The 22,752-nt window shown below is 43.7% G+C and overlaps 1 protein-coding gene across 4 annotated transcripts in view; it reads left to right on the top strand.

Moving 5' to 3' along the window:
- ADAM12 (ADAM metallopeptidase domain 12) overlaps positions 1-22,752 on the top strand; it is a 185,546-nt gene that overhangs the window by 130,573 nt on the left and 32,221 nt on the right. For all 4 annotated transcript variants that reach the window (XM_033149428.1, XM_033149427.1, XM_033149429.1 and 1 more), the window contains 3 exons: positions 14,046-14,223; positions 20,153-20,242; positions 20,839-21,034. In XM_033149428.1, coding sequence (XP_033005319.1) covers positions 14,046-14,223; positions 20,153-20,242; positions 20,839-21,034 — 464 coding nt within the window. The remainder of the gene's footprint in view (positions 1-14,045; positions 14,224-20,152; positions 20,243-20,838; positions 21,035-22,752) is intronic.

The following is a 22,752-nucleotide window of genomic DNA, read 5'->3' on the forward strand; positions in this document are numbered from 1 at the left end:
CACTTCTTCTACACATGGTGAAATCACACAGAGAGAGAGAGAGAGAGAGAGAGAGAGAGAGAGATACCAGGATGATTTAGTTCATTGCCGCTCCCTTCCTGCTAATAGGCCGCTCCCTTCCTGCTAATTCCACCTGGCTGAGGGGGCGGGGCCTGCACTCACCTTTACAGCTTAAAAGCCTGCAGAGAGGCCTGGGACATTGCTGCTGCCGCTTGCTTGTGAGTGTTTGGAAGGCCGCTCCCTTCCTGCTAATTCCACCTGGCTGAGGGGGCGGGGCCTGCACTCACCTTTACAGCTTAAAAGCCTGCAGAGAGGCCTGGGACATTGCTGCTGCCGCTTGCTTGTGAGTGTTTGGAAGGCCGCTCCCTTCTCTTGCCAATTCCAACTGGCTTGGGGGGCGTGGCCTGCACTCACTGCTGCACTTTTAATTTGTTTTAATGGTGGTTTTTATATCATTTTATTATTTTTTGTTTGGGGTGGGGCAAATGTTTAGTTTAATTTTAGCGTTGTTCTCTGTTTTTTATTTGTATTATTTTGTTAATTTAGTGTATGGTCTTTATTTGTTTTTTAAGGGGATAGGGGTAGGGCTGCCTGGGATTGGGCCTCAGCCAACAGGATGGCTGGGGCAGGTTCCACAGGGGGGGTAGTCTTGGAAAGACACCCAATCTCAGTGATCATGGGCAGGAGGAGGAGTCACGCTAAGACCAGACCATGTCATTACCGAGGAGGCAGGTTTAGTCGTTGTCTGAAGACTATCCCTGCCTCCAGGTCTGGTCCTGACCGGATGGATACTGGAATCAGCAGGGGATACCCACATGACCTGAAAGTGTTGCTGTGTAATGCCAGGTCAATGATTAACAAAACCACTGCCATCCACAACTTGATTGTGGATGGAGGATTTGACCTGGCATGTGTAACAGAGACTTGGTTGGATGAAGCAGATGGGCCTGTCCTTGCCGCTGCTTGTCCACCAGGTTTCTCTTACGCACAGCAACCCAGGCCATCTGGGCGGGGAGGGGGGGTTGCAGTGATTTTTAGGAAGTCATTAGTTTGCACCAGGCGTCCTATTGGGAAGACCCAGTTTTCTGAGTGCATGTTCTGGAAGTTGGGCAATAGGGGCAGTACAGGATTCCTTTTGGTGTACCGACCTCCCCGCTGCACCAAGGATTCCCTGCCCGAGCTGCTTCAGGTCGTGGCGGATATGCTCCTGGAGACACCTAGTTTGGTTGTCTTAGGGGATTTTAACATCCATGCCGACACGACCTTACAAGGGGCCGCTCGGGACTTCGTGGAAAGCATGGCCTCCATGGGGCTGTCCCTGAATAAGTCTGGTCCAACTCATAGCCGCGGACATGCCTTAGACCTGGTGTTTGCCTCTATGGATGTTGGTGATCTGACACTAAGTAAAAGTGAAACAAAAGAAGTGCCATGGTCAGATCACTTCCTGGTGCAACTGGACTTCTCTGCGACCCTTCCCCTCTGCAGGGAGGTGGGACCGATTCAGATGGTCCGCCCCCGCTACTTAATGGATCCAATTGGCTTCCAGAGAGTGGTAGGGGATGCATTATCCCATGTTGATGGCCTTTCAGTTGATTCCCTGGTGGCCCGCTGGAATGCGGAGTTAACCAGGGCTATTGACTGTCTGGCTCCGAAGCGTCCTCTCCGATTGCATGGAGCCCGGACAGCTCCGTGGTTTTCCCCGGAGCTGAGGGCGATGAAACAGTCGCTGAGACGGCTAGAGCGCCGGTGGCGGAAAACTCATTCTGAATCAGACCGGACACGGGCTAGAGCTCAACTTCGAGCCTACCAAGTGGCAATGGCGACAGCGAAGAGGACCTTCTTCGCTGTTTCTATTGCATCTGCAGAAAACAGCAGCAGGAGACTCTTCCAGGTGGTTCGCAACCTAGCAGAACCACCTTTGTCACCGGGGTCTGGTAGGGACCCCAAGATCTCCTGCAATGCTTTTGCAAAGTTTTTTGCAGATAAAGTCGCTCAGATTCAGAAGGAGGTAGACTCCACCGTGGGAGCAGGGCCGGGGCGGGAGAGTGCTAGAGCCCTGTCTAGTCATGTTTCATGGGATCAATTCCAATCTGTTACCTCCGAGGATGTGGACAGGCTGCTTGGACGAGTGAAACTGACCACCTGTCTCCTAGATCCTTGCCCATCCTGGCTTATAAAAGCTAGCCGGGAAGGGCTGGGCGATGGGCTCTGCGCGGTGGTGAATGCTTCCCTCTGCGAGGGAATCTTTCCAGACCCGCTGAAAGAGGCGGTCATTAAACCGCTTCTTAAAAAAACATCTCTAGACCCAGCCAATATGGCCAACTATCGCCCAGTCTCAAATTTACCATTCTTGGGCAAGGTGATTGAGTGGGTGGTTGCTGAACAACTCCAAGCACGCCTGGAAGATGCGGACCATTTGGATCCCTTCCAATCAGGATTCAGGCCTCATCATGGGACTGAAACTGCCTTGGTCGCGCTGGTTGATGATCTCCGGCGGGCTAGGGACAAAGGTGAGAGCTGTTTCCTGGTTCTGCTGGATCTCTCAGCGGCCTTTGACACCATCGACCATAACATCCTTCTGGACCGGCTAGAGGGGTTGGGAGCTGGGGGCACTGTTATACAGTGGTTCCGCTCTTTCCTCCTGGGCCGTGTTCAGAAAGTGGTGGTGGGGGATGAGTGTTCAGACCCCTGGGCTCTCACTTGTGGGGTGCCTCAGGGTTCTGTCCTCTCCCCCATGCTTTTTAATATCTATATGAAGCCGCTGGGAGAGATCATCAGGGGGTTTGGGTTGGGTGTTCATCAATATGCAGATGACACCCAGCTCTACCTCTCTTTTAAATCAGAACCAGTGAAGGCGGTGAAGGTCCTGTGTGAGTGCCTGGAGGCTGTTGGAGGATGGATGGCGGCTAACAGATTGAGGTTGAATCCTGACAAGACAGAAGTACTGTTTTTGGGGGACAGGAGGCGGGCGGGTGTGGGGGACTCCCTGGTCCTGAATGGGGTAACTGTGCCCCTGAAGGACCAGGTGCGCAGCCTGGGAGTCATTTTGGACTCACAGCTGTCCATGGAAGCGCAGGTTAATTCTGTGTCCAGGGCGGCTGTCTACCAGCTCCATCTGGTACGCAGACTGAGACCCTACCTGCCCGCAGACTGTCTTGTCAGAGTGGTGCATGCTCTGGTTATCTCCCGCTTGGACTACTGCAATGCGCTCTACGTGGGGCTACCTTTGAAGGTGACCCGGAAACTGCAATTAATCCAGAATGCGGCAGCTAGACTGGTGACTGGGAGTGGCCGCCGGGACCACATAACACCGGTCCTGAGAGATCTGCATTGGCTCCCAGTACGTTTCCGAGCACAATTCAAAGTGTTGGTGTTGACCTTTAAAGCCCTAAACGGCCTCGGTCCTGTATACCTGAAGGAGCGTCTCCACCCCCATCATTCAGCCCGGACACTGAGATCCAGCGCCGAGGGCCTTCTGGCGGTTCCCTCACTGCGAGAAGCAAAACTACAGGGAACCAGGCAGAGGGCCTTCTCGGTAGTGGCGCCCGCCCTGTGGAACGCCCTCCCGTCAGAAGTCAAGGGAATAAACAACTACCTGACATTCAGAAAACACCTAAAGGCAGCCCTGTTTAGGGAAGTTTTTAATTTGTGACTCTGTATTGTATTTTGATATTTGTTGGAGGCCGCCCAGAGTGGCTGGGGAGACCCGGCCAGATGGGCGGGGTATAAATAATAAATTATTATTATTATTATTACTTTCTCATTTTCTTTTGGTTAAAAACTACCATGAATTGACAGGATGCAATTATTTCAACATTTCATTTTATTATTATTAAAGATTTTCTTGGTTTACAAAGTGTGTGTAATGTGTCTCATATTTTTCCATAAAACATTTTTACAGATCAATTTTGGTTGTTGAGACATTAGGGAGAGAAGGGAGAAGGAGGTGGGGGGGTGGGGGTGGGGTGGGGGGGAGATGATGTTTCTATTTTCCTTAATATATGTAGGATTTGGTATCAGCGTCACTTGTGTTGGTTCTCTGTTGTTTGCTTGTGTTTCTTTGGCGGTGAGAGGCCAGGATTGGCGTAGGGTATGATTGTTTGTAGTTGGCTGTGGTGATCTTTGGTTTCCTGTGTGAGTGGGGTGGGTGGGTGTTTTGGATCAGGTTAGCCATATTGATTTGTATGCTGTCGGTAGATTTTTGTCATTGTCTTGTTGGGCTGTGTGTGCGATGAAGGGGGACCATACGGGGGTGAAGGTGTCTTCTTCTGTTTGTCCCCGTGCTAGTTTTAGGTTGCTGGTTAATTTTTCTAGTAGGGCTGTTTCCCATACTACTTGGTACCATTGGTCCATGCTTACTCCTGACAGGTCTTTCCAGTGTCTGGTTATGATGTTTCTGGCTGCTGAAAGTAGGTGGGTTATGAGTTCCTTGTGTTGTAAGTGGGCATTATTGTCTTGGAAGATGTTTACATTTCATTTTAAATTACTGAAACAACCGTGTGTAATTAAAGGACAGACAGTGCCCATTTGCTATTTATTAATAATTCAGGGACATTTTAGAGGTCTTTAATTGTTTTTAGGAGAAGAAAAAGTTGTGAGTTTAGCATTAAGTATTAGTGTGTCCAGGTCTTGGAAGCATTCTCAGCAGATTCCATTAAAGCACAATGTATTGGAGTCAAATAAGGCCACAAATTTGATTGGTTACAAATGCAGAGGTTTGGCATAGGCATTGGGTTTAACCAGACCCCTGGCCTGCCTGCTGGAAGTATTTCTGGTAGGATCAACACAGAAACACAGGAGTCTTGTGACATACATCAAATACGAAAAACCCCCATAGGATCACCGTCGAGGGGTTTCTGAACTGAAGCAACTCCTTCCAGATCCCTTTAACGGGATACCCTTTCCTTTGGAGGGACAGGCAGATGCTACAACCTCCCCCCTGACAAAGACTAAGGCTTACTCAGTGCCTAAACTGCCAAAAGTTTTGATGATTGCTATGAGGTAGGCAAAATCACCAGGCGAGAGCCAATTGCCTGGTGCAAAAATTCCTACCTGGTCCCAAATATGGTGACCAACAATGTCCATAGCAAGATCAAGCACATAACAAGCCTAATACAAGGGAGGGATGGAATTTATATTCCTCAGGAGTGGACCCAAGTGATGGATGGATCTGCCCCTTGGAATGTCCTACCCCCAAGCCTGTCTGCAAGAGGTATCTCTCACTGGATCCTGTTGGGGGAGGCAGCGCTGGCCTGCAACGCTACTGCCCCAACTATTGGTAAGCGGACTTCTGGCACCTTTTCCTATTATACAGGATAGAAAAGCATTGTTGTGTCTATGAAAATTGAGAAAAGAGCTCTTTCTAAATACTAGTAAAAATAATTTTAAAGAGCTAGAGAATACCCAACAGGCTGTGTAGACTTGGCACTTTTCTGATAGTCTTTTAATTCCTGCCAGGCAACATCCCTTTTTGGAACAGAGTGGAGGAAAATAGCACAGTAGGAAACTGAATGCAGGCAGTGTGTTTTTAACGGCAATTTATCATAATTCACTTATCGCTAGTACTGGATGTTATGTTTAACGCAACCAATTTAAACACAAGCTAATCTAGTTTGGTTTCTTATCTACAATTTCCTCTAACATTGGCAATAACGACAAAGTATGCTACAACTTCTGCTCTTTTTTCCATTAATGCAACACTACCATGACCTATGCTGTTGTTGTTTTTTTAATCTCTCTCTCTCTCTCTCTCTCTCTCTTTCGTATATGGTTTCCTTTTTCCTTGATTCAGCACTGGATTAACATCAAGTCCTAAACAATAAATTGTGAAACCCAGACCCTCTACTGTCATGCTAATTGTTATTAATGAGGTAGCAATCTAAAAGGAAACTGAACAGAAGATGAGCCAGAGGCAAATGCAAAATGATTATAGCAACTCTCCTTGACTGCCTAGTTTCCTACAGGAAAAGTAGTTGAGTACAATTCCCACAGAGCTTTGCATGGCAGATAACTCCTGAATACAGTTAGAATACTGTCAAGGTTGATAAATTGGTTTAGTATTGCTTCACCTTTGCAATGGGAAACGAGGCTCACAATAGACCTCTTGACAAGAAATAACTTTTCCGACTGTACATTTGTCAAAGTGGAAGCAACTCCTAATAATGTTTTACTTGGCAGTTTTGTGACTGTGGAGATATTAAGCTGTGACAGTATGTCCTGCACAAGGCTGTTAAAAGCTGTTACTTCTTCCTGGAAGTATTTATGAAAATCTTCCAGCTGTTGATTCTGTCAATACTTTCTGATCGGAATCTTGCATTCTGCATTGTAAATCTGTCCTTTTGAATATTTCTTATAAAGCTCACAGCTAGAGAAGACAAGCATCAGTGGTGCAGGCCAGATCCATCTTTTTTTTTGCTGTAAGGTAAATCTTATTGATTGTAGTACTCCCAAACCAATATGGATTCATAGCCGCTTAAATAAAGCCAATGGTTGCCAACTTCGTTGGGCCCAGGGGTACATTCAGATTTCTGAGAATGTTGTGGGCACCACTCACAAAATGGCCACTGCAAGATGCGACCTAACACAAAATGGTTGCCACAAGGAGTGGCTTGGTTTAATTTTAGAGTGATCCCTGCTGTGGTACAGGCAAGATGATGATGTTGATGTCTCTGTTCTGTGTCTGCACTGTGCTCCTCCACCCATAAACTTGAGAGCAATTCCTTCTGCAGAATAGGCCACAGAAACATAAGGATAAAGATCATGTCTTTGCGCAGTGCTCCTCCCACCCATCCTATCAGCCTGAAAAGAACCCCAACTGTGAGAGAGGCAGCAGAAACATTATGTCTCTGCCTCTACACTGTGCTCCCCACACCCCCACACCACAATCAACTTGAGAACAGTTCTGACTGGAGCAGGAAGGTGGTGATGGGGATAGTGATAAGAAGTGTGTCTGTCTCTGCGCTGTGCTCCCCCACCATCAAGTTGGGAACAAGTATTGCTATGGAGAAAGAACAAGAAGGACTGGAATCTTACTCCCTGCATTTTAAAACAAATCTCCTTGAGAGGCCAAACAGCTGTCCTCCCCACAAAAATAAATATTCAAAAATGCAACAGCACTCACTCCTTGCCGCAGTCTTTTCCACACATACAAATTGTGAAGCTGAAGCTTAGCCTTCCCTCATCCTATGCAACTGGAGTGGAAGTGGTGGGCTCTTCCAGCTCAAAAAATTGCTGCGTGCAGGAAGGTGGTTCTGGTTTAATACATTTTAGTCTGGTTGCATTGGCCATCTCAGAGGCCACCAATGAAGGCCTTCGAGGGTGCAGGGTTGGCAACCTCTGTGTTAATTTGTGAAAATGACAGGTAATTGGGCTTGTAAGAATTGGTACAAGCATTGACCATGAACTATAGATGGGAAAGCTTTAGTGTCACATTGTGTTCTAGTTTATTGATGCTCTAGGGATTAAAACAATAAACAAAAGAGAGAGTAAAAATAGATTGGGAGGATAAGTGCAGAGCCGTCATTCATCATTCAGTTTTTTTTAATGCAATCTTTGTTCATATTTCTGGTATTTGATAAACATTCCTGAGAAAATTTAATTATTCAGATGTTACAGATATGGCACAGAAGTGAGTTCCCTGTGTACAGACAAATCTCTAATGCAGCTCACAAAAATGTTCACATGATTGATTGTGTCAGGGGTCATAATTTGATCATGATGAAGAAAAATCTAAATTGCCAGCTTGTTCATGTCTTTAGAATCCTGCCTGGCGGGTGGCACAGGAAATGATCCGAAGTTGGGAAATGGCAGAGGCAGGGAAAGGGTCAAGTACCTCTTTCACTGTCACTAGCAATTTCTCCATTAGACCACATGTTTTGTATGCAAAAGATCCCAGTTCAACCCCTGGGATTTCTAGGTAAGGCTGTAAAAGTACCTTACCTGAAACTCTGTTGAGCTAGATGGACCAATGTTCTGACTCCCTGTTAGGCAGCTTTCCATTGGAAAGAAGGGCTATTGGACCAGAGTGGTTTATATAAACCTGATGGAATCATCAGAGGTATTAACTCTAGATCCATTCCTTAAGTGTTCTGCGTTACACCTTTTGGGGGGGGGGGGAATTCTGCTGACAACTTGCATGGATAGTTACTCCGCTAAAATGACATAACAACAGTTGCAGATAAATCCATCCTAGGTTTTGTATCTTTTTGAAATTCCCAATGTATTTGGCACAAATATTTTTTTCCCATCATAACTGCTGCTACTTTGTTTTTTAAATAAATTAGTACAGTCCTGAAATATTATCTACTTATTTTAAAGAAATAAGCACTTTAATTTTTAACTACTGATGGAATGGGGTTTTGTTATGCTTTTAATTCCGAAGCAAGGGTCTCTGTATGCCAGAACAATACTCTTACGTTAATTTTCCCTAAAAAGCCAGAATGACTGGACACATAAATCATTCAAAAGTCTGTGAGATCCAAGGCAGGCACTTCCTCCATCATCCATGAAAGAGTGGTGTGATGAAAAATCCCCCCATGTTTTTTTTCAACCATTCTTGATTGAATAATGAGAAAAGAAATTGCATTAAAAATTACCAAAGGGGAGAGAAAAAATTGATGAAATTATCATGGGTTGGATGCAGTCTTTGGTTGCACTTACTTTATTTTTGAGGTGGCTAAGGGGTGTTTGTGGGTGTCCTTTCATTCTATAAATCATCTATGTTGTGGTCTACACTCTGCAGCCTTCTTTGATGTTTACCCTTTGATTAAAGCCCAGGAGGAAGACATAATGAATCCACAGCTCCTGTCATGAGGCTTTTTTTTAGATCAGGAGGTGTGGGCAAGTGCAATTATAACATTATAGCAATGTTCTGAAAGGGCACCCATACATGTTTTCCTTGTGAGATTTATTGGTGAATATTTTGGCGGCTCGACTAACTGATGGTAACTGAAGCAATACACAGTTTGCGGAAGTCCTGTTTGGAGCGCATTCATTATTTGTTGGTTTTTTTTAATGCTACACAATCGGCAAGGGGCCCAGTGACCGCCAACAAACAGGCTGCCAACATGTATGGCTGAGCGTCTGTGCGCTTGTCCTGGCTGCTGCTTTTGTAAGGAGATGCCAGGATTCCGATGAAGCAGCAACAGCTCTTTGTGTAGGGAAAGCTAGCTCTGATTGGCTTTGTCACGGCTGGCTGCCAGTTTCAAATCAGCCAATAATAATAGCAATATCAATTTCCGTATTTTATTATATAATTATTTGTTATTTCCCTCTCTACCCCCCCCCCCCATCCATAGGGCTGGAAACCCTTTTTCAGACAGACCATGGAGACTAGCTTTTGTATTCCTGATGCTTCCCCCTATGTAGTAATTCATAGGTGAGGGGGAGCAGCATTAGTAGATATAACAGATGGGTCTTGTTCTTGACTTTCCCCCTTCTATTGGCCTATTGTGCAAATGCAAAGTCACTTTATTTTTATTTTTCCAGAGACTCAGTATACATACCTGATCCTATACCGTTCAGAGGGACTTGGATTTTTCCTCTGGGCTCAGCATGTGAGCACAATTTTGCCGAAAAGCTGTCTTCTGCCTGAAGCCCATATCATCCTGCTAATGTCTTAAATTTCTACTACCATATTTTTCGCTCCATAGGGCACACCGGACCATAGAGCACACCTCGTTTTTAGAAGGAAACAAGGAAAAAAATATTTTCTGGTTTTCCTCCTCTAAAAGCCCTGGTTTTTTGAGAATCAGCTAAAAGTTTTGCAGCTTTTTTGCTAAGGGAAAAACCCTGTTTTTTGAGGATCAGCTAAAAGTTTTGCAGTTTTTTTGCAAAGGGGGAAAAGCAAAGAGGAAAAGCTCTGTTTTTATGGGGTTCAACTCACATTTCTGCAGCTTCTACAGGAAAGGGAGCCTTTTCTACAGTTTCCAGACAGATAATCTAATCAGCCAGTCACATGTCGCTGGGGAAACAAACAACCTCCCTCTGCAGCACATTCAACAAAGGAGGGCGGGGCTGAAAGGGAGCCGGGGACTCTTATCTCTCTCCTGATCTCTTGCTGATCAGCTGCTGAGCGGGGTCCTTTCAACACCCCTTTTTCTCTTTGTAAAATAAAAAGCATGATCCTCTTTTGGCCCCTGGGCAATTCAGCACCACCATTTGCTCCATAAGACGCACAGATATTTCCCTTACTTTTTAGGAGGAAAAAAGTGTGTCTTATGGAGCGAAAAATATGGTACTTAAGTCTTGCCTAGATGCTGAATATAGGGTTTTGTTAAGGGTCAAAAGCAGTGTGGGTGTGCCTTGCCCAGTGGCAGATATCTGTTTCTTCCTGTCTTACAAGAGTAATGTAATAAACTCTCTATCCTTCCCCCTTATCTTCAATATGGGCATATGGATCTCCTTTATTACCTCATTTCCCTTTTGCTATACTGTTGCAGAAATGTGCACTATATAAAAGGAGTCCTTAAAACTTAATTAATATGTATGGTTCCATTTTAAAAAATGCTCCTAAAGCTACAATTTTAGTGCCTCTCAGATGCTTTAGTTGAAATAAAGTCACCCCATCCTCATAATTCATTCATATACTTTCGGCTTCAGATTTCACATGCTCATCTCCCGTTTATTGTGAGGTTATTTATTTCAAAACAAAATGTTTTGAGCGGATCTGTGCTTTCTTTGGTAACTAGTGAATGTGGCACTGATGTCAGCTGAGGAAATCGGTGTCAAGGACAGGAAAGGCCAGAATTTGGATGGCCTCAGTTGCTTCAAAATAGGAAACAGCTTGAGTTCTTTTAAGGTGAAGAGAATTTGCATTAGTTAGCAGTGACACTCTGTGGCCGCCAGTATCGGCTGAAGGACCTATTGCCCCATTGATGGTCACATGCCACTTTTATAAGCAGGAGTGAGCGAATCTGCACGCACTTGGAGAGAAATGGGTGGTCATAAATTTTCATTGTGGAAGCGCTCGCTGGTTCTTATATTTTTTTCTGATAGAGTGATTACCAACAATATTTCCATTGTTCATTTGGTTTCTATTTCACATACCTAGCAAACCAGTATTTGCACACTGGAATACTTTTATAATGTCAAGAGTGGCCTTTGTCATCCTAAACACCAGTTTGGATGAAAATCAGTGCATTTAAATTTGATGCTTTAAATTATATGCACACACAAACACATTTTTTTAAACAACAACAACAACCAAGTTTTGGCTATAAAAGGTTTCACTTTTTGAGATTACCTGTTTTTAAAATGAATTTGGACAAAAAAAAACCTATAGTTGTGGCTTTTGAGGCAATTTTTATACTGCTTAATATATAAAGTAAAGGTAAAGGGACTCCTGACCATTAGGTCCAGTTGTGGACAACTCTGGGGTTGCGGCACTCATCTCACTTTACTGGCCAAGGGAACCGGCGTACAGCTTCCAGGTCATGTGGCCAGCATGACTAAGCCGCTTCTGGCGAAACCAGATCAGCACATGGAAACGCCGTTTACCCTCCCACCAGAGCGGTACATATTTATCTACTTGCACTTTGACATGCTTTTGAACTGCTAGGTGGGCAGGAGCAGGGACCGAGCTCACCCCGGCGCAGGTATTCGAACAGCCGACCTTCCGATTGGCAAGCCCTAGGCTCTGTGGTTTAACCCACAGAGCCACCCGCGTCCCCTAATATATAAAGTATGAATATATAAAAATGATAAAGTCTGTATTGAAAGTGTCTTAAGATGGAATAATTCCTGTCTAACATTGACTTCAATGTCAAAGAGTGAACTATGGGACCCACTCTTAAATTAGTTAGGAATGTCACAAGAAAACAATCATTTTCTATTTATTACTGTGAGTTCCTTATTGGACACAGAAACTAGCAAGTTACCACAGAAATTAAGATTCCTGGTGATGCATTTTGGTAGTTCACCCAGAATCATCCACTAACTCCATATAAACGAACTTACAGTCCTGCTTATGTCTTCAAACTACTTGAGCTCTTCCATGTGTTGAGAACTGATTTTATATATATATATATATATATATATATATATATATATATATATATATATATATATATATATATATATATATATTTCTGACTCTCGCCAGCCAAAAGCATGGCCAAGTCACTTTCCATCTTTTAGAGAAATGCTATTTTGTCCAGTACTACTTTGCTTATGAAAGATTTTTTTGACATTTGTTACAGTTCTATGCATATTTATTCGGAAGTAAATTTCAGTTTGTTTACTTGGAACTTCTTTCTAAATAAGTGCATATAATTACAGGCTTAGCCTTCAAGTAAGAAATCAGAGGAGGCAGGAACAGCACTTTTGGGGAGCAGTTTCTGAGTTGGAGAGAGTTAGGGCTGGATTTAAGATGAGAGATAGGGCTGGATTTGAGAAGAGGTGTAGGATTTGAGATGTTAGACAGGTTTCAGGTTGGGAGGTAGGGAGAACTGGTTCTGACTCTGGTCTGGCTCTGCCATCCATCACAAAAAACATTTAGGGAACAAAGCCCAGTCATTATCGAGCTGGCTGGCTCCCTACACAGCCGTAGCGTGGAATTGTTGCCTGAATGCAGAGAGGAAGTGAATGGGTTCCAAAGTCTAGGGAAATAAGACAGTTTGTCTTTTATTTTCCAGATGGTTGTGATCCACACCTAATATAATTGCAGGGAATCGCAGTGTGCACTTTGGCATCCTGTACCATGTCTGTGGCATGATGTCCTTGCAAACATCCCGATGCAGCTGGCATTGAGCTGAATGGCTCTCAAAAGTTTTTTATATCACTCACAATTAACAAAGTGGCAAGCTTCCAGTGGGACTGCGGAGAATATTTGCAGAAACAAAAAGATAAAGAGTTACAAGAAATATTAACATCACAAGATCAGTGTATACTAAAATACTTGGGGTGCTTTTCAAATATCAGATATATAGACCAGACATCTCCAAACTACGGCAGCCCGCAGGACTCAGTTATCCAGCCCGTGGTGACCCCTGCTGCTGCCGCCCGCTCACAGGTCGGCGGAGCACCGGAAATAGCTTTGCGCATGCACAAGCATTTCCGGTGCACATCCGGATCTTAGGAGGCCCGTGCGCATGCGCACAAGCTATTTCTGGTGCTCCACCGACCTGGAAGTGTGCCAGAAATAGTGTTTGTGAATGAGGAAGCGTCATTTCCCGTGCACATCCGGGTCGGCAGAGCACCAGGAATAGCTTGTGCACATGCACATGGGCCTCCTCAGACCTGGAAGTGTACCGGAAATAGCGTATGCGCAAGGGTCATTTCCGATGCACATCCGGGTCTGATGAGGTCATGCGCATGCACACAAGCTATTTCCGGGGCTCCTCAGACCCAGAAGTGTGCCGGAAATAGCATGTGTGCACGCATATGGGCGCGCACTCCCCCGCCCTCTGGCCCGCCACACGATCGGCACTGGAGGAACTGGCCCGAGGCCCGGCAAGTTTGCCAACCCCTGATATAGACATAGGAGCAATAATCAGCAGCCAAACCAGTCCAAGCATTTGAATTGGACCCCCCCCCTTCCTCTTAGGGTGCTGACACCACATTCTCTATAGACCCCCGCTCCCCTTCATTCTGCCTCTCTCCCATTGTATCTAAATTTTCATTCCCTCCATGCCCCATAACACCCCACACTGTAAAACCTACCCTGGGGTTTGTGGGACTTGAAAATACTGTAGCAAGGGGTAGATATCCATGAGCAGTTTTGGACTGGGAGTATTTAAGGAAGCTCTGGCATTCATTATGTTTAATCTGTTTATGTTTATTATAATAATGGCTATCAGTATAATGAGTGTTGTTTGAGAAATATTAGCATTAGCTGCCGTAACTATGTGTGCACTATACCAGCCTCTGGCACAGTGACATTTGATTCCCTTCTGTTCATTTCTTGGGACATATTACGATGATGCCGTAGAACTTTCTAGGAGTGTTGTGTTACGGAACATCTTGTCTCTGAATTCAAACCCATAATTCTTCGATAATGGCAATTTTTTTCTTCTGTCTCCCCTGTTCCTACCTCTTCTTCCCCCCAGCTACCCATTTCCTATGATGTTTAGCAGCTGCAGCAAGAAAGACCTGGAAAGCAGCTTGGAGAAAGGAGTGGGGATGTGCCTATTCAACCTGCCTGAAGTTAAGGAATCTTTCGGTGGTCCCAAGTGTGGGAATGGCTATGTAGAAGAAGGAGAGGAGTGTGACTGTGGGGAAACTGAGGTAGGACTGTCTGTCATGACTGCTTTAAAAGGAGACTCGAAATTTCAATTTAGAATATCAAGTCATATCAGTCCTTAGGCACCACTATTCTCCAGTCTTAGTATTCCTTGAATGCTTGTCTAAATACAAAAGCCATGCAGTGTTTTCGAAAAGTCTGCAGGCTGGTATTCTGGTACTCTTCCTCAACCATGAAGAGCCTGCTGTATGTTGTGCTCAGCATGCCCAGTGAAAAGGCTTGGAAAGGGAGAGACCTTATGCCAACATCCCTTTTTCCTTTTCCATGGCTGCTGAAAACAAGGAAAGTCACTGCTCCTCTGACTTCATTCTGCCAGGGAAGACACCTACCCTTCCTTCATTTAGACGTCGGCATTAAAAGTTCATATTGTATTTCTCCCCCAGATTATCATAACTAAATATACCAGAGAATTATGGATTTGTCGTCTCCTGTAAGCATAGAGTTATATGCATAATAGACTGAAATACATTGAAATAGCAAGAAATTGCATAGCTTTCCCATACAGTTTATTGAATTGATCAAGCCATAAGGATTTCCTGACAGATCACTCATTCTTCTGGGTAGCAAAGCATGAGAAGTAGGTTTATCTGCTTGTTTAAAGTCAATAGAGTATCTGTAGCTTTCACATTCATTCTAGCCCAGTTATCTTTCACGTTTTCACTCCTCAGTGTTACTGATACCTTTTAAAGTAAAAACAGCTTAATGTTGCCATGAAGCAGTTTGAACTGTGGCTTCTTCCTTTGTTTTGTTAAATTCCTTGGAAAATGGTGGCTCAGTTGTGATTGGTTTTAGTCCCAGTCTTCCACTGTAATCTATGTGGTACCAGCATATCCAGTACATTAGTTAATTTTGCATTAGCTATGTAATTTAAATTGGACCAGCACATCAATACCACTCTAATCTTTGGGGCATCATGCTGTTCTGTGTGTAACTCTGCATGAAGCTTGCATACAAAGCTGTTTTTTATTAGCCAGTGCAGAGTTTGAGGACTTTTCTTCTATGAGGGGTTGTGACCCATGGGAAAAAGTCAGTCAGGAGCTAAAAAACAATGTTGGGCAGAGTCTGAGCCAAAGGTGAAGAGAACCAGAATACATTTAATGTGTCACCTGCAAGAGAATTCTGCAGTGCAAATTTTATGGGAGGAAGATTTGTTAATTAGTGAACTGTCAAAGTCTAAATATAACCAGCTCACCACATATTAGAGCCGCAATAGTGAATTATTGGTTCGCCTCTCTAGCCGTGAGATATCTTTATTCAGTTTGCATTTTTCTGGCTTTCCCGCTCCTTCTCATATTCTGATCTTCCCATCTCTCTGTCTAGATAAGAGACCCTGTCTGCTTGTGGGGTAGCTGTACTTAGTGTCCAGTTCACAGCCACCATAGGTGGAGCAGAGGGATGAGGAAATGCTTGCTCTGTACGGCTTCTCAGTCACCCTTCAGGTCTCGCTGATACTGTCTTTCAATTGATTGCATTTTCTCACTTGCTTCAGAGGGGGGACTTCTTTATCTTTTCTCTGTTCTCCTTGGCTCAGTGCTGCATCATTCATACTTCCATAATGATGTCTTTTTCTCATAATGAGAAAAAGACAGGTTACAGTCTAGGCCAGGCGGTGGGGGGGGGCATCAGAGTGGTTTGATGCCATACGTCAGATGGAATGTGGTCACGGGTCACATCTACTCCCAGGGGTATACCTAAGGTCCCTTGTGCCTTTGACAAAGAGGTGTATCCGTGCCCCCCACCAAGAAAAAAATCACTTTACTGCAATAGCGGCATTAGAAATTACTACATTTTCCATGACCCTAGTATTCAAAACATTGGCAAGCCTTGTAAACTGGAGTACAGGCTAGGTTCTTTGCTAACTCAAGTATTTTGGGGTGTGATTTATTTATTTTTAAAAGGCAAATTTTCCAGTGGGTGTCAGTCCAAAATACTTACAAAGTAATGCTCCTCTGCGTGTGCCCCAATCAATACCGGTATATTGGGCATGTTGTTGACATGCATACAAGGTTAGGCAATGCTTGTAAAGGCCGGCCTACTCAGAAAGAAGTTCCATGGAGTTCAATAGGGTTTACTCTCAGGTGCAGTGTATAGGATCGCTGCCTAAATGCACAAACCTACTCAGGCATAAGTCCCACTCAGTTAATGGGGGTTTTACTTCCTAATAAATGGGATTAGCATTGCCCCCAGCCAATCTCCGGTGGTGATTTTTGCAGGGTCGGCAGGACTGGGTCCCAAACAAGGGGCCAGTTTCACCAACCCCTACCCCCAGATCTATTTAAATGAAATAATATTCAAACACTCTAGCAGAAATAATATTCAAACACTCTAGCAGACACTATTTTTTATTTTATTTTTGTCTGGGTAATTTATAAGCTACTAAAGTTTAAGAAAGATTAACCCTGATTCACCTTATTGATTCCAGAGTATGAGAGGAAGAAACCTGTTGACTGTTGGCGAACGTTAAGTGTTAAAATCACATTTCTACAAGAACAATGAGAGCTTTTGCATTCATATCTTCCTTGTAAGCTCCTTAGAAAGATTCTGCAGTTGCTTCTGAAGGTCTTTTTTTTTGTCAGGTTGCCTGGTACATTTCACTTTGAGGTATGCTCATTGAATAGGATCTTTTAAGGGTGAGATAAGCTAATTTTCCAGCATCTACTTAAATAAGAGATGGGGCAAATTCTACTATCACCGCCAGAATCCAGCCAGAACCACAGTTTACAATGGAAGTACCGGTAGAAGCACTTTCTAACTGGATCAAATATATAGCTTTCCAGTGGAAGTATAGGGAGCCCTTCCCTGCAAAGCAGGGAAGTGTACCTTACCTACCCCTTCATCTCACATACAGATTTTCTTTTAGCATCTCCCTCATGTACTTGCTTTCATCTTGTCATGAAATTAAAAGACACCTGCTTCTGGGGAGAAAAGTGATGACAAACCTAGACAGCATCTTAAAAAGCAGAGACATCACCTTGCCAACAAAGGTCTGTAATAGTTCAAGCTATGGTTTTCCCAGTAGTGATGTATGGAAGTGAGAGCTGGACCATAAAGAAGGCTGATCGCTGAAGAATTGATGCTTTTGAATTATGGTGCTGGAGGAGACTCTTGAGAGTCCCGTGGACTGCAAGAAGATCAAACCTATCCATTCTGAAGAAAATCAGCCCTGATTGCTCACTGGAAGGACAGATCCTGAAGTTGAGGCTCCAATACTTTGGCCACCTCATGAGAAGAGAAGACTTCCTGGAAAAGACCCTGATGTTGGGAAAGATTGAGGGCACAAGGAGAAGGGAATTTGCTGCCAAGGAGTGTGGTGGAGTCTCCTTCTTTGGAGGTCTTTAAGCGGAGGCTTGACAGCCATATGTCAGGAATGCTTTGATGGTGTTTCCTGCTTGGCAGGGGGTTGGACTGAATGGCCCTTGTGGTCTCTTCCAACTCTATGATTCTATGATTCTAAGGGGACGACAGAGGATGAGATAGTTGGACAGTGTTCTTGAAGCTACCAACATGAGTTTGGCCAAACTGTGGGAGGCAGTGGAAGGCAGGAGTGCCTGGCGTGCTCTAGTCCATGGGGTCATGAAGAGTCAGACACAACTAAACAACAACAAAATACCCTCAGCCTTGAGCCAGCCATTTCTATCCCACTGTTCCCCATGACAGAACACAAGAAAGCACACATGTGATTCCTAGTTAGTCTCCCATCCAAGAACAAACCTGCTCCACTTCAACTTTACTTTGTGCCTTCAGGTTATGTTCTGGGATATCAATTCCCATCGGCCTGACAGTTGAGATGCAGGCATGGTGGTGGCGGTGAAGTTTTTAAATGGGTATTTTTTAATATTTCTTTTAAAACCCTTGGAGATTTTATTATAGTCAAGAAGTATATATATTTCGTTAAATTAAATAAAAATAAAATACTTCAGAGTTTCGGTGGAGCAGAATGGCTTTTGTTCTACTTTCTGCCAAATCTCACTAGATTGAATTTTGAATTTAATGTGAATCGATTACCATTCTCTGTGACCTTGAAATGTAAGTTTTCCATTTATCTTTTATCAAGACTAAACTGACCCATTCTATTTGACCAAGGACTGCAAATAAGGACTTAGTAAGACAAAATCCAAGAAAATGAAATTATGCCCCCCCCGAAAAAGGGTTACATATAGAAAGGAAAAAAGCTACCAGCAAACCTCGTTTTGTTATGTTTCACTTTATTGCACTTTGTAGATATTGCTCCTTATGAGAATGTGGGAGCAGCTGCAGGCAGCCCCACCACTTACAGAGGAAGGAAGCCCGTCACTCCCACCCCTCTTTTGGCCACAGGAGTGAAGCTGGCCAGGGCTGCAGCTGGGTTTCCCCGCTCCCACCCCTGCAGCCAGGGGGTCTTGGCTTAATAGAACACACTATAGTGTAAACATAACTTTTACATGCACTGGTAAACCAAAAAAAAATATACTTGACTTGCTTTATTGCAATATTCACTTTATTGCGGTGGTCTGGAACCAAACCCGCAATATCTCCAAGGTATGCCTGTATATTTGGCTCAGAAGTTCCATGCAGGAATGGATCTATCCTTTTGCATATGAAACTCAAAGCAACTTGACACTGTATATGTAAAATTTATAAATAATGATAAAGATTAAGGCTGGGGATAACTAAATAGGCAGCACTTCTGGGGGACGTGTGAAGGTTACAGTGAATAACAAACTCAAGTGTGTGATACTCTGGTGAGAGAGGCTAATCTGCTTTCAAGTCGCATTAACAGAAGCATCAGTTCCTAGACTCATGAAACAATAGTACTGCTCTGCTCAGCTCAGTTAAGAGATTAGATCTCATTTAAGTACTGTGCCACTTCTGATCAGCACAAGATAAATTGGAAACAATTCAGAGGAGAATGGTAATGCTAATAAAGTTCTAGAAGAAAATCACAGAAATGCCTAGTTTTCACTGAGAAAGCTAGGTGTCAGGGGGAAATGTTCTAGTATTCTCCATGAAGCCTAGTTTTCTGAATTCAGGACTTTTTTATGTGGAAGAAAATTCAGCAGTTGTTCCCCTGCCTGTAGTCTGAAGTGCAACAGTCTAGACATATGCTTAGCACTAGGCCAAACAGAAGCTGAATGAGGTGTATTTAGTTCAGATAAAAGAAAAGGGGCAGAGAACAATTGTGTGATGGTTGGTGAACACTGAACAAAGAAATGAAGCTTTAAAATGAGACACCCTAGCTTAAACAGCAAGCGAGTCGTCCTAAACTTCTAAAAGCAGCTATAGATGAGATCATGGGCTAGAGAAAGGTGACAGAAACTTTGCCTCAGCTCACACTTTTAGAGCCCAAACAAAATAGAAAATTCTATCCAATGGCACCTTAGAGACCAACTGAGTTTGTTCTTGGTATGAGCTTTCGTGTGCATGCACACTTCTTCAGAGCCCAGTGTGGCATGGAAGCACATGTGCTTCCTGGCAGGCTTGAAAGCTGATGTAGGAACCTAGGAAGCTGCCTTATACTGAATCAGACCATTGGTCCACCCCTGACTGGCTGATGGGCTTCCAGGGTTTCAGGCAGGAGTCTTTCCCAACCCTTCCTGAAGATGTCAAAAATTGAACCTGGATTTTCTGCACAAGTTAAGGGTTGGACTGGGTGACTCTGCAACTTCGTGCTTCCTTGGTTACAATGATGTTTTACAATATTGAATGCTTTTCCAGAATGTGGAGACAGAACGCTATCTATATTTCAAAACATTTCAGGAGGTGAGAAAAGAAAGAATTGGAGTTGTATAGGTCCTCGAAATATAGTTCAGCGCACAAGCAGTGTGTTCTTCAGCCTAAATGCAGAGAATCGGGTGATCATATGGATTCCAGTCCATCTCTATGTCATATTCCTGCCTATTGTAATTCTTAGGTTTTATTGGCTTCTTTTTTTAGGAATGTACAAATGAATGCTGTAATGCTACTACTTGCACTTTAAAACCAGGAGCAGTGTGTGCCCATGGGCTTTGCTGTGAAGACTGCAAGGTGAATTTTCCTGCTTCCTAATTCATGTGGGGTGGGCAGGCCTCCATAACAATTTTCATGCCGTATGAAACATGCATTGCTATCCGAGCTATTATGCATTGTCAGTGGAATACTTGGTACTCAAGAAGTTCATTGGCCTGTAACTGCACCACTGAAAACGTATCCAATGCTGCTGCTGCTTTTTAAAAAAAAAATCAATGCAGCATTTCTTCTCCTAAAAGACAATGTGTATTTTTTATTTTATGCATAAATTGACAGTATTAAAAAGCAACCTTAAAAGTTTATGTCCACTTAAATAATTCCACCACTGCAGAATCAGCTGAAGTTTTAACTTGTGTGCTTCTGTGTGTGCAGAGTGTCAAAGACTTCTGCTGCTTGCATTTTAGTAAGGAATGAAGGAGGCCCTTTAGAAGTACGCTGTAAACCACTGCGCAGTATATCAAAGAGATGCATATAAATGCTGTGGTGCCTTTATGCTTTGCTTAATGGCCACTTGGTGCAGAGTCTGGGAGGGGAAGCATTAGTTCATAGCATAAATTTCACTGTGCAGTAACTTTTATTGATTGGAATTACAGCCAAATCTTTTCCCCCTGCAGCTGAAGCCAGCAGGGGTCTTATGCAGGCACTCCAGTAATTCCTGTGACCTTCCTGAATTCTGCACTGGAGGCAGCCCTCTCTGCCCAGCCAATGTTTACTTACATGACGGACACCCCTGCTACAGGGTAGATGGGTATTGCTATAATGGCATGTGCCAGACACATGAGCAGCAATGCATCACACTCTGGGGACTAGGTGAGTTCGAATTCCTGTTCACTATTTCTTTCTCTAGGTATTGATCCACAGAAAAAATTCCTTGTGATATTTGGAGGAGGCAGAGAATTTGAAGCCACATGTGATTCTGGGTCCGTAAATTCCACATTTCCCATCTTTGGCAGTTCATTTCTGCGGGATAGATGTTGCTTGCCCAATCCCAATAGATCAGGGTATGGGAAACCTCAGGCCCGGGGGGTGAATGTGGCCTTCCAGGCCTCTCTGTCTGTCCCTTGGACTTCTCCCAAGGCCACACACCTCACCGGACCTGCTCCATGCCCTACTTGAGTGCTTTAGCTTTGTGGAAATACCTCACTGAACTAATAATTCCCTTTGCTTGTCTGAATGAAGGATGGAAGTGTCTGTGTAGCTTTGCATGTTTGGAATGTGATCTACTGTACAAAAGCAAGACTCACATTTGTTTCTCCACACACTTTCGCCTTTGGCCATACCCACCAAGCCCATGTGGGTCCCAGAATGGTCCCCCCAAGGGAATGAGGCTCTTGGGGTGAAAAGGTTTCCCAACCTCTACAGTAGAGGGTCATTTTCCCTCTTGCATCCCTACTGTTGAAGGTGAGCTGAAAGAATGGAGAGAAGATAAGTGATACCTGTCTATTAACCTCTTCATATAATTGGGTGGTCTAATAATGGTTTGTAGAAACTAATCATTTCCCCAGTTCAGCTCCTAACTAGCATCGGGTTCTCCAAAGTATCAGTTGCACATCATTAGCATCAGTCCCACAAATTATTTTGGGAATATGCTGCGGGAGAAATGCTGGGATTGTAGCCATACTCCCCAGGTTTGAATTCATGTGCTTAAATACAGCATAAGGGTTTATAGTCTTCTTTCAAAAGTACGATCATTAGCTTTCTTTGAAGCTACGTCTGCTGGGCACATTTGAATCCTTTTAGAAATAGAGCTTGCCTTGCCCTGCCTCAGTTTACTTAACTGTAAAACGCAAATACTTGCCTACCTCTCAGAAGTAATTACTGTAATGTTTACTTTAGCACTTAGAGATTTCTGGGATGAAAGCCACTATGCAAGTGCATAGCATTAACTACGCAAACATAACTCATCGCTGTTGCCGGATTAAGAAGAAATTGTGCCACCGATTATATTTCCATCAGTAATGCAAATTGACTTGGAAAGTCATCTGGTTTCAGCTGACATTGCATCATAGTCAAGGATGGAGGGGCATTGTGTTTGAAAACTGTATATCCACCTTACTCAATACTTAATTTGCTATTGAGATTTCTCCCTGTCCACCCTATTCCTAACTTTTCATTCGTATGTATGCATTTATTTATTATGCTTGTTTATTATGCATTTTAATTATGGATGTCTTACTGTTTCAATGAACTTCTTTTAGTGTGTATTTTAATTATGGGTGAGCTATATTTTTATAATTTCGTTTTACTAGTTGTTTTGCAGTTGGCTTTTACATGTTTGTGAACCCCCTTGGTCCATCTTCTCAAAATGAAAGGCGCCCTAAGAAATTCCTTTAGTATTTAGTTAGTTAGTTAGTTAGTTAGTTAGTTAGTTAGTTAAAAGATTGTTAGGCTGCCGTTCAGGAGGCACTGCCTTCCCATGGTGGTTCGCTTAGTATGCTGTGTTAATTTCCCACCACTTCTAATACTTGTGCCTGCTCCTAATATTTGTGTGCATGTTACAGCTCCAATGCCATCTTTGTAGCCCATCT

The sequence above is a fragment of the Lacerta agilis genome, chromosome 5 (assembly GCF_009819535.1).
Source record: "Lacerta agilis isolate rLacAgi1 chromosome 5, rLacAgi1.pri, whole genome shotgun sequence".
NCBI classification, from domain to species: Eukaryota; Metazoa; Chordata; class Lepidosauria; order Squamata; family Lacertidae; genus Lacerta; species Lacerta agilis.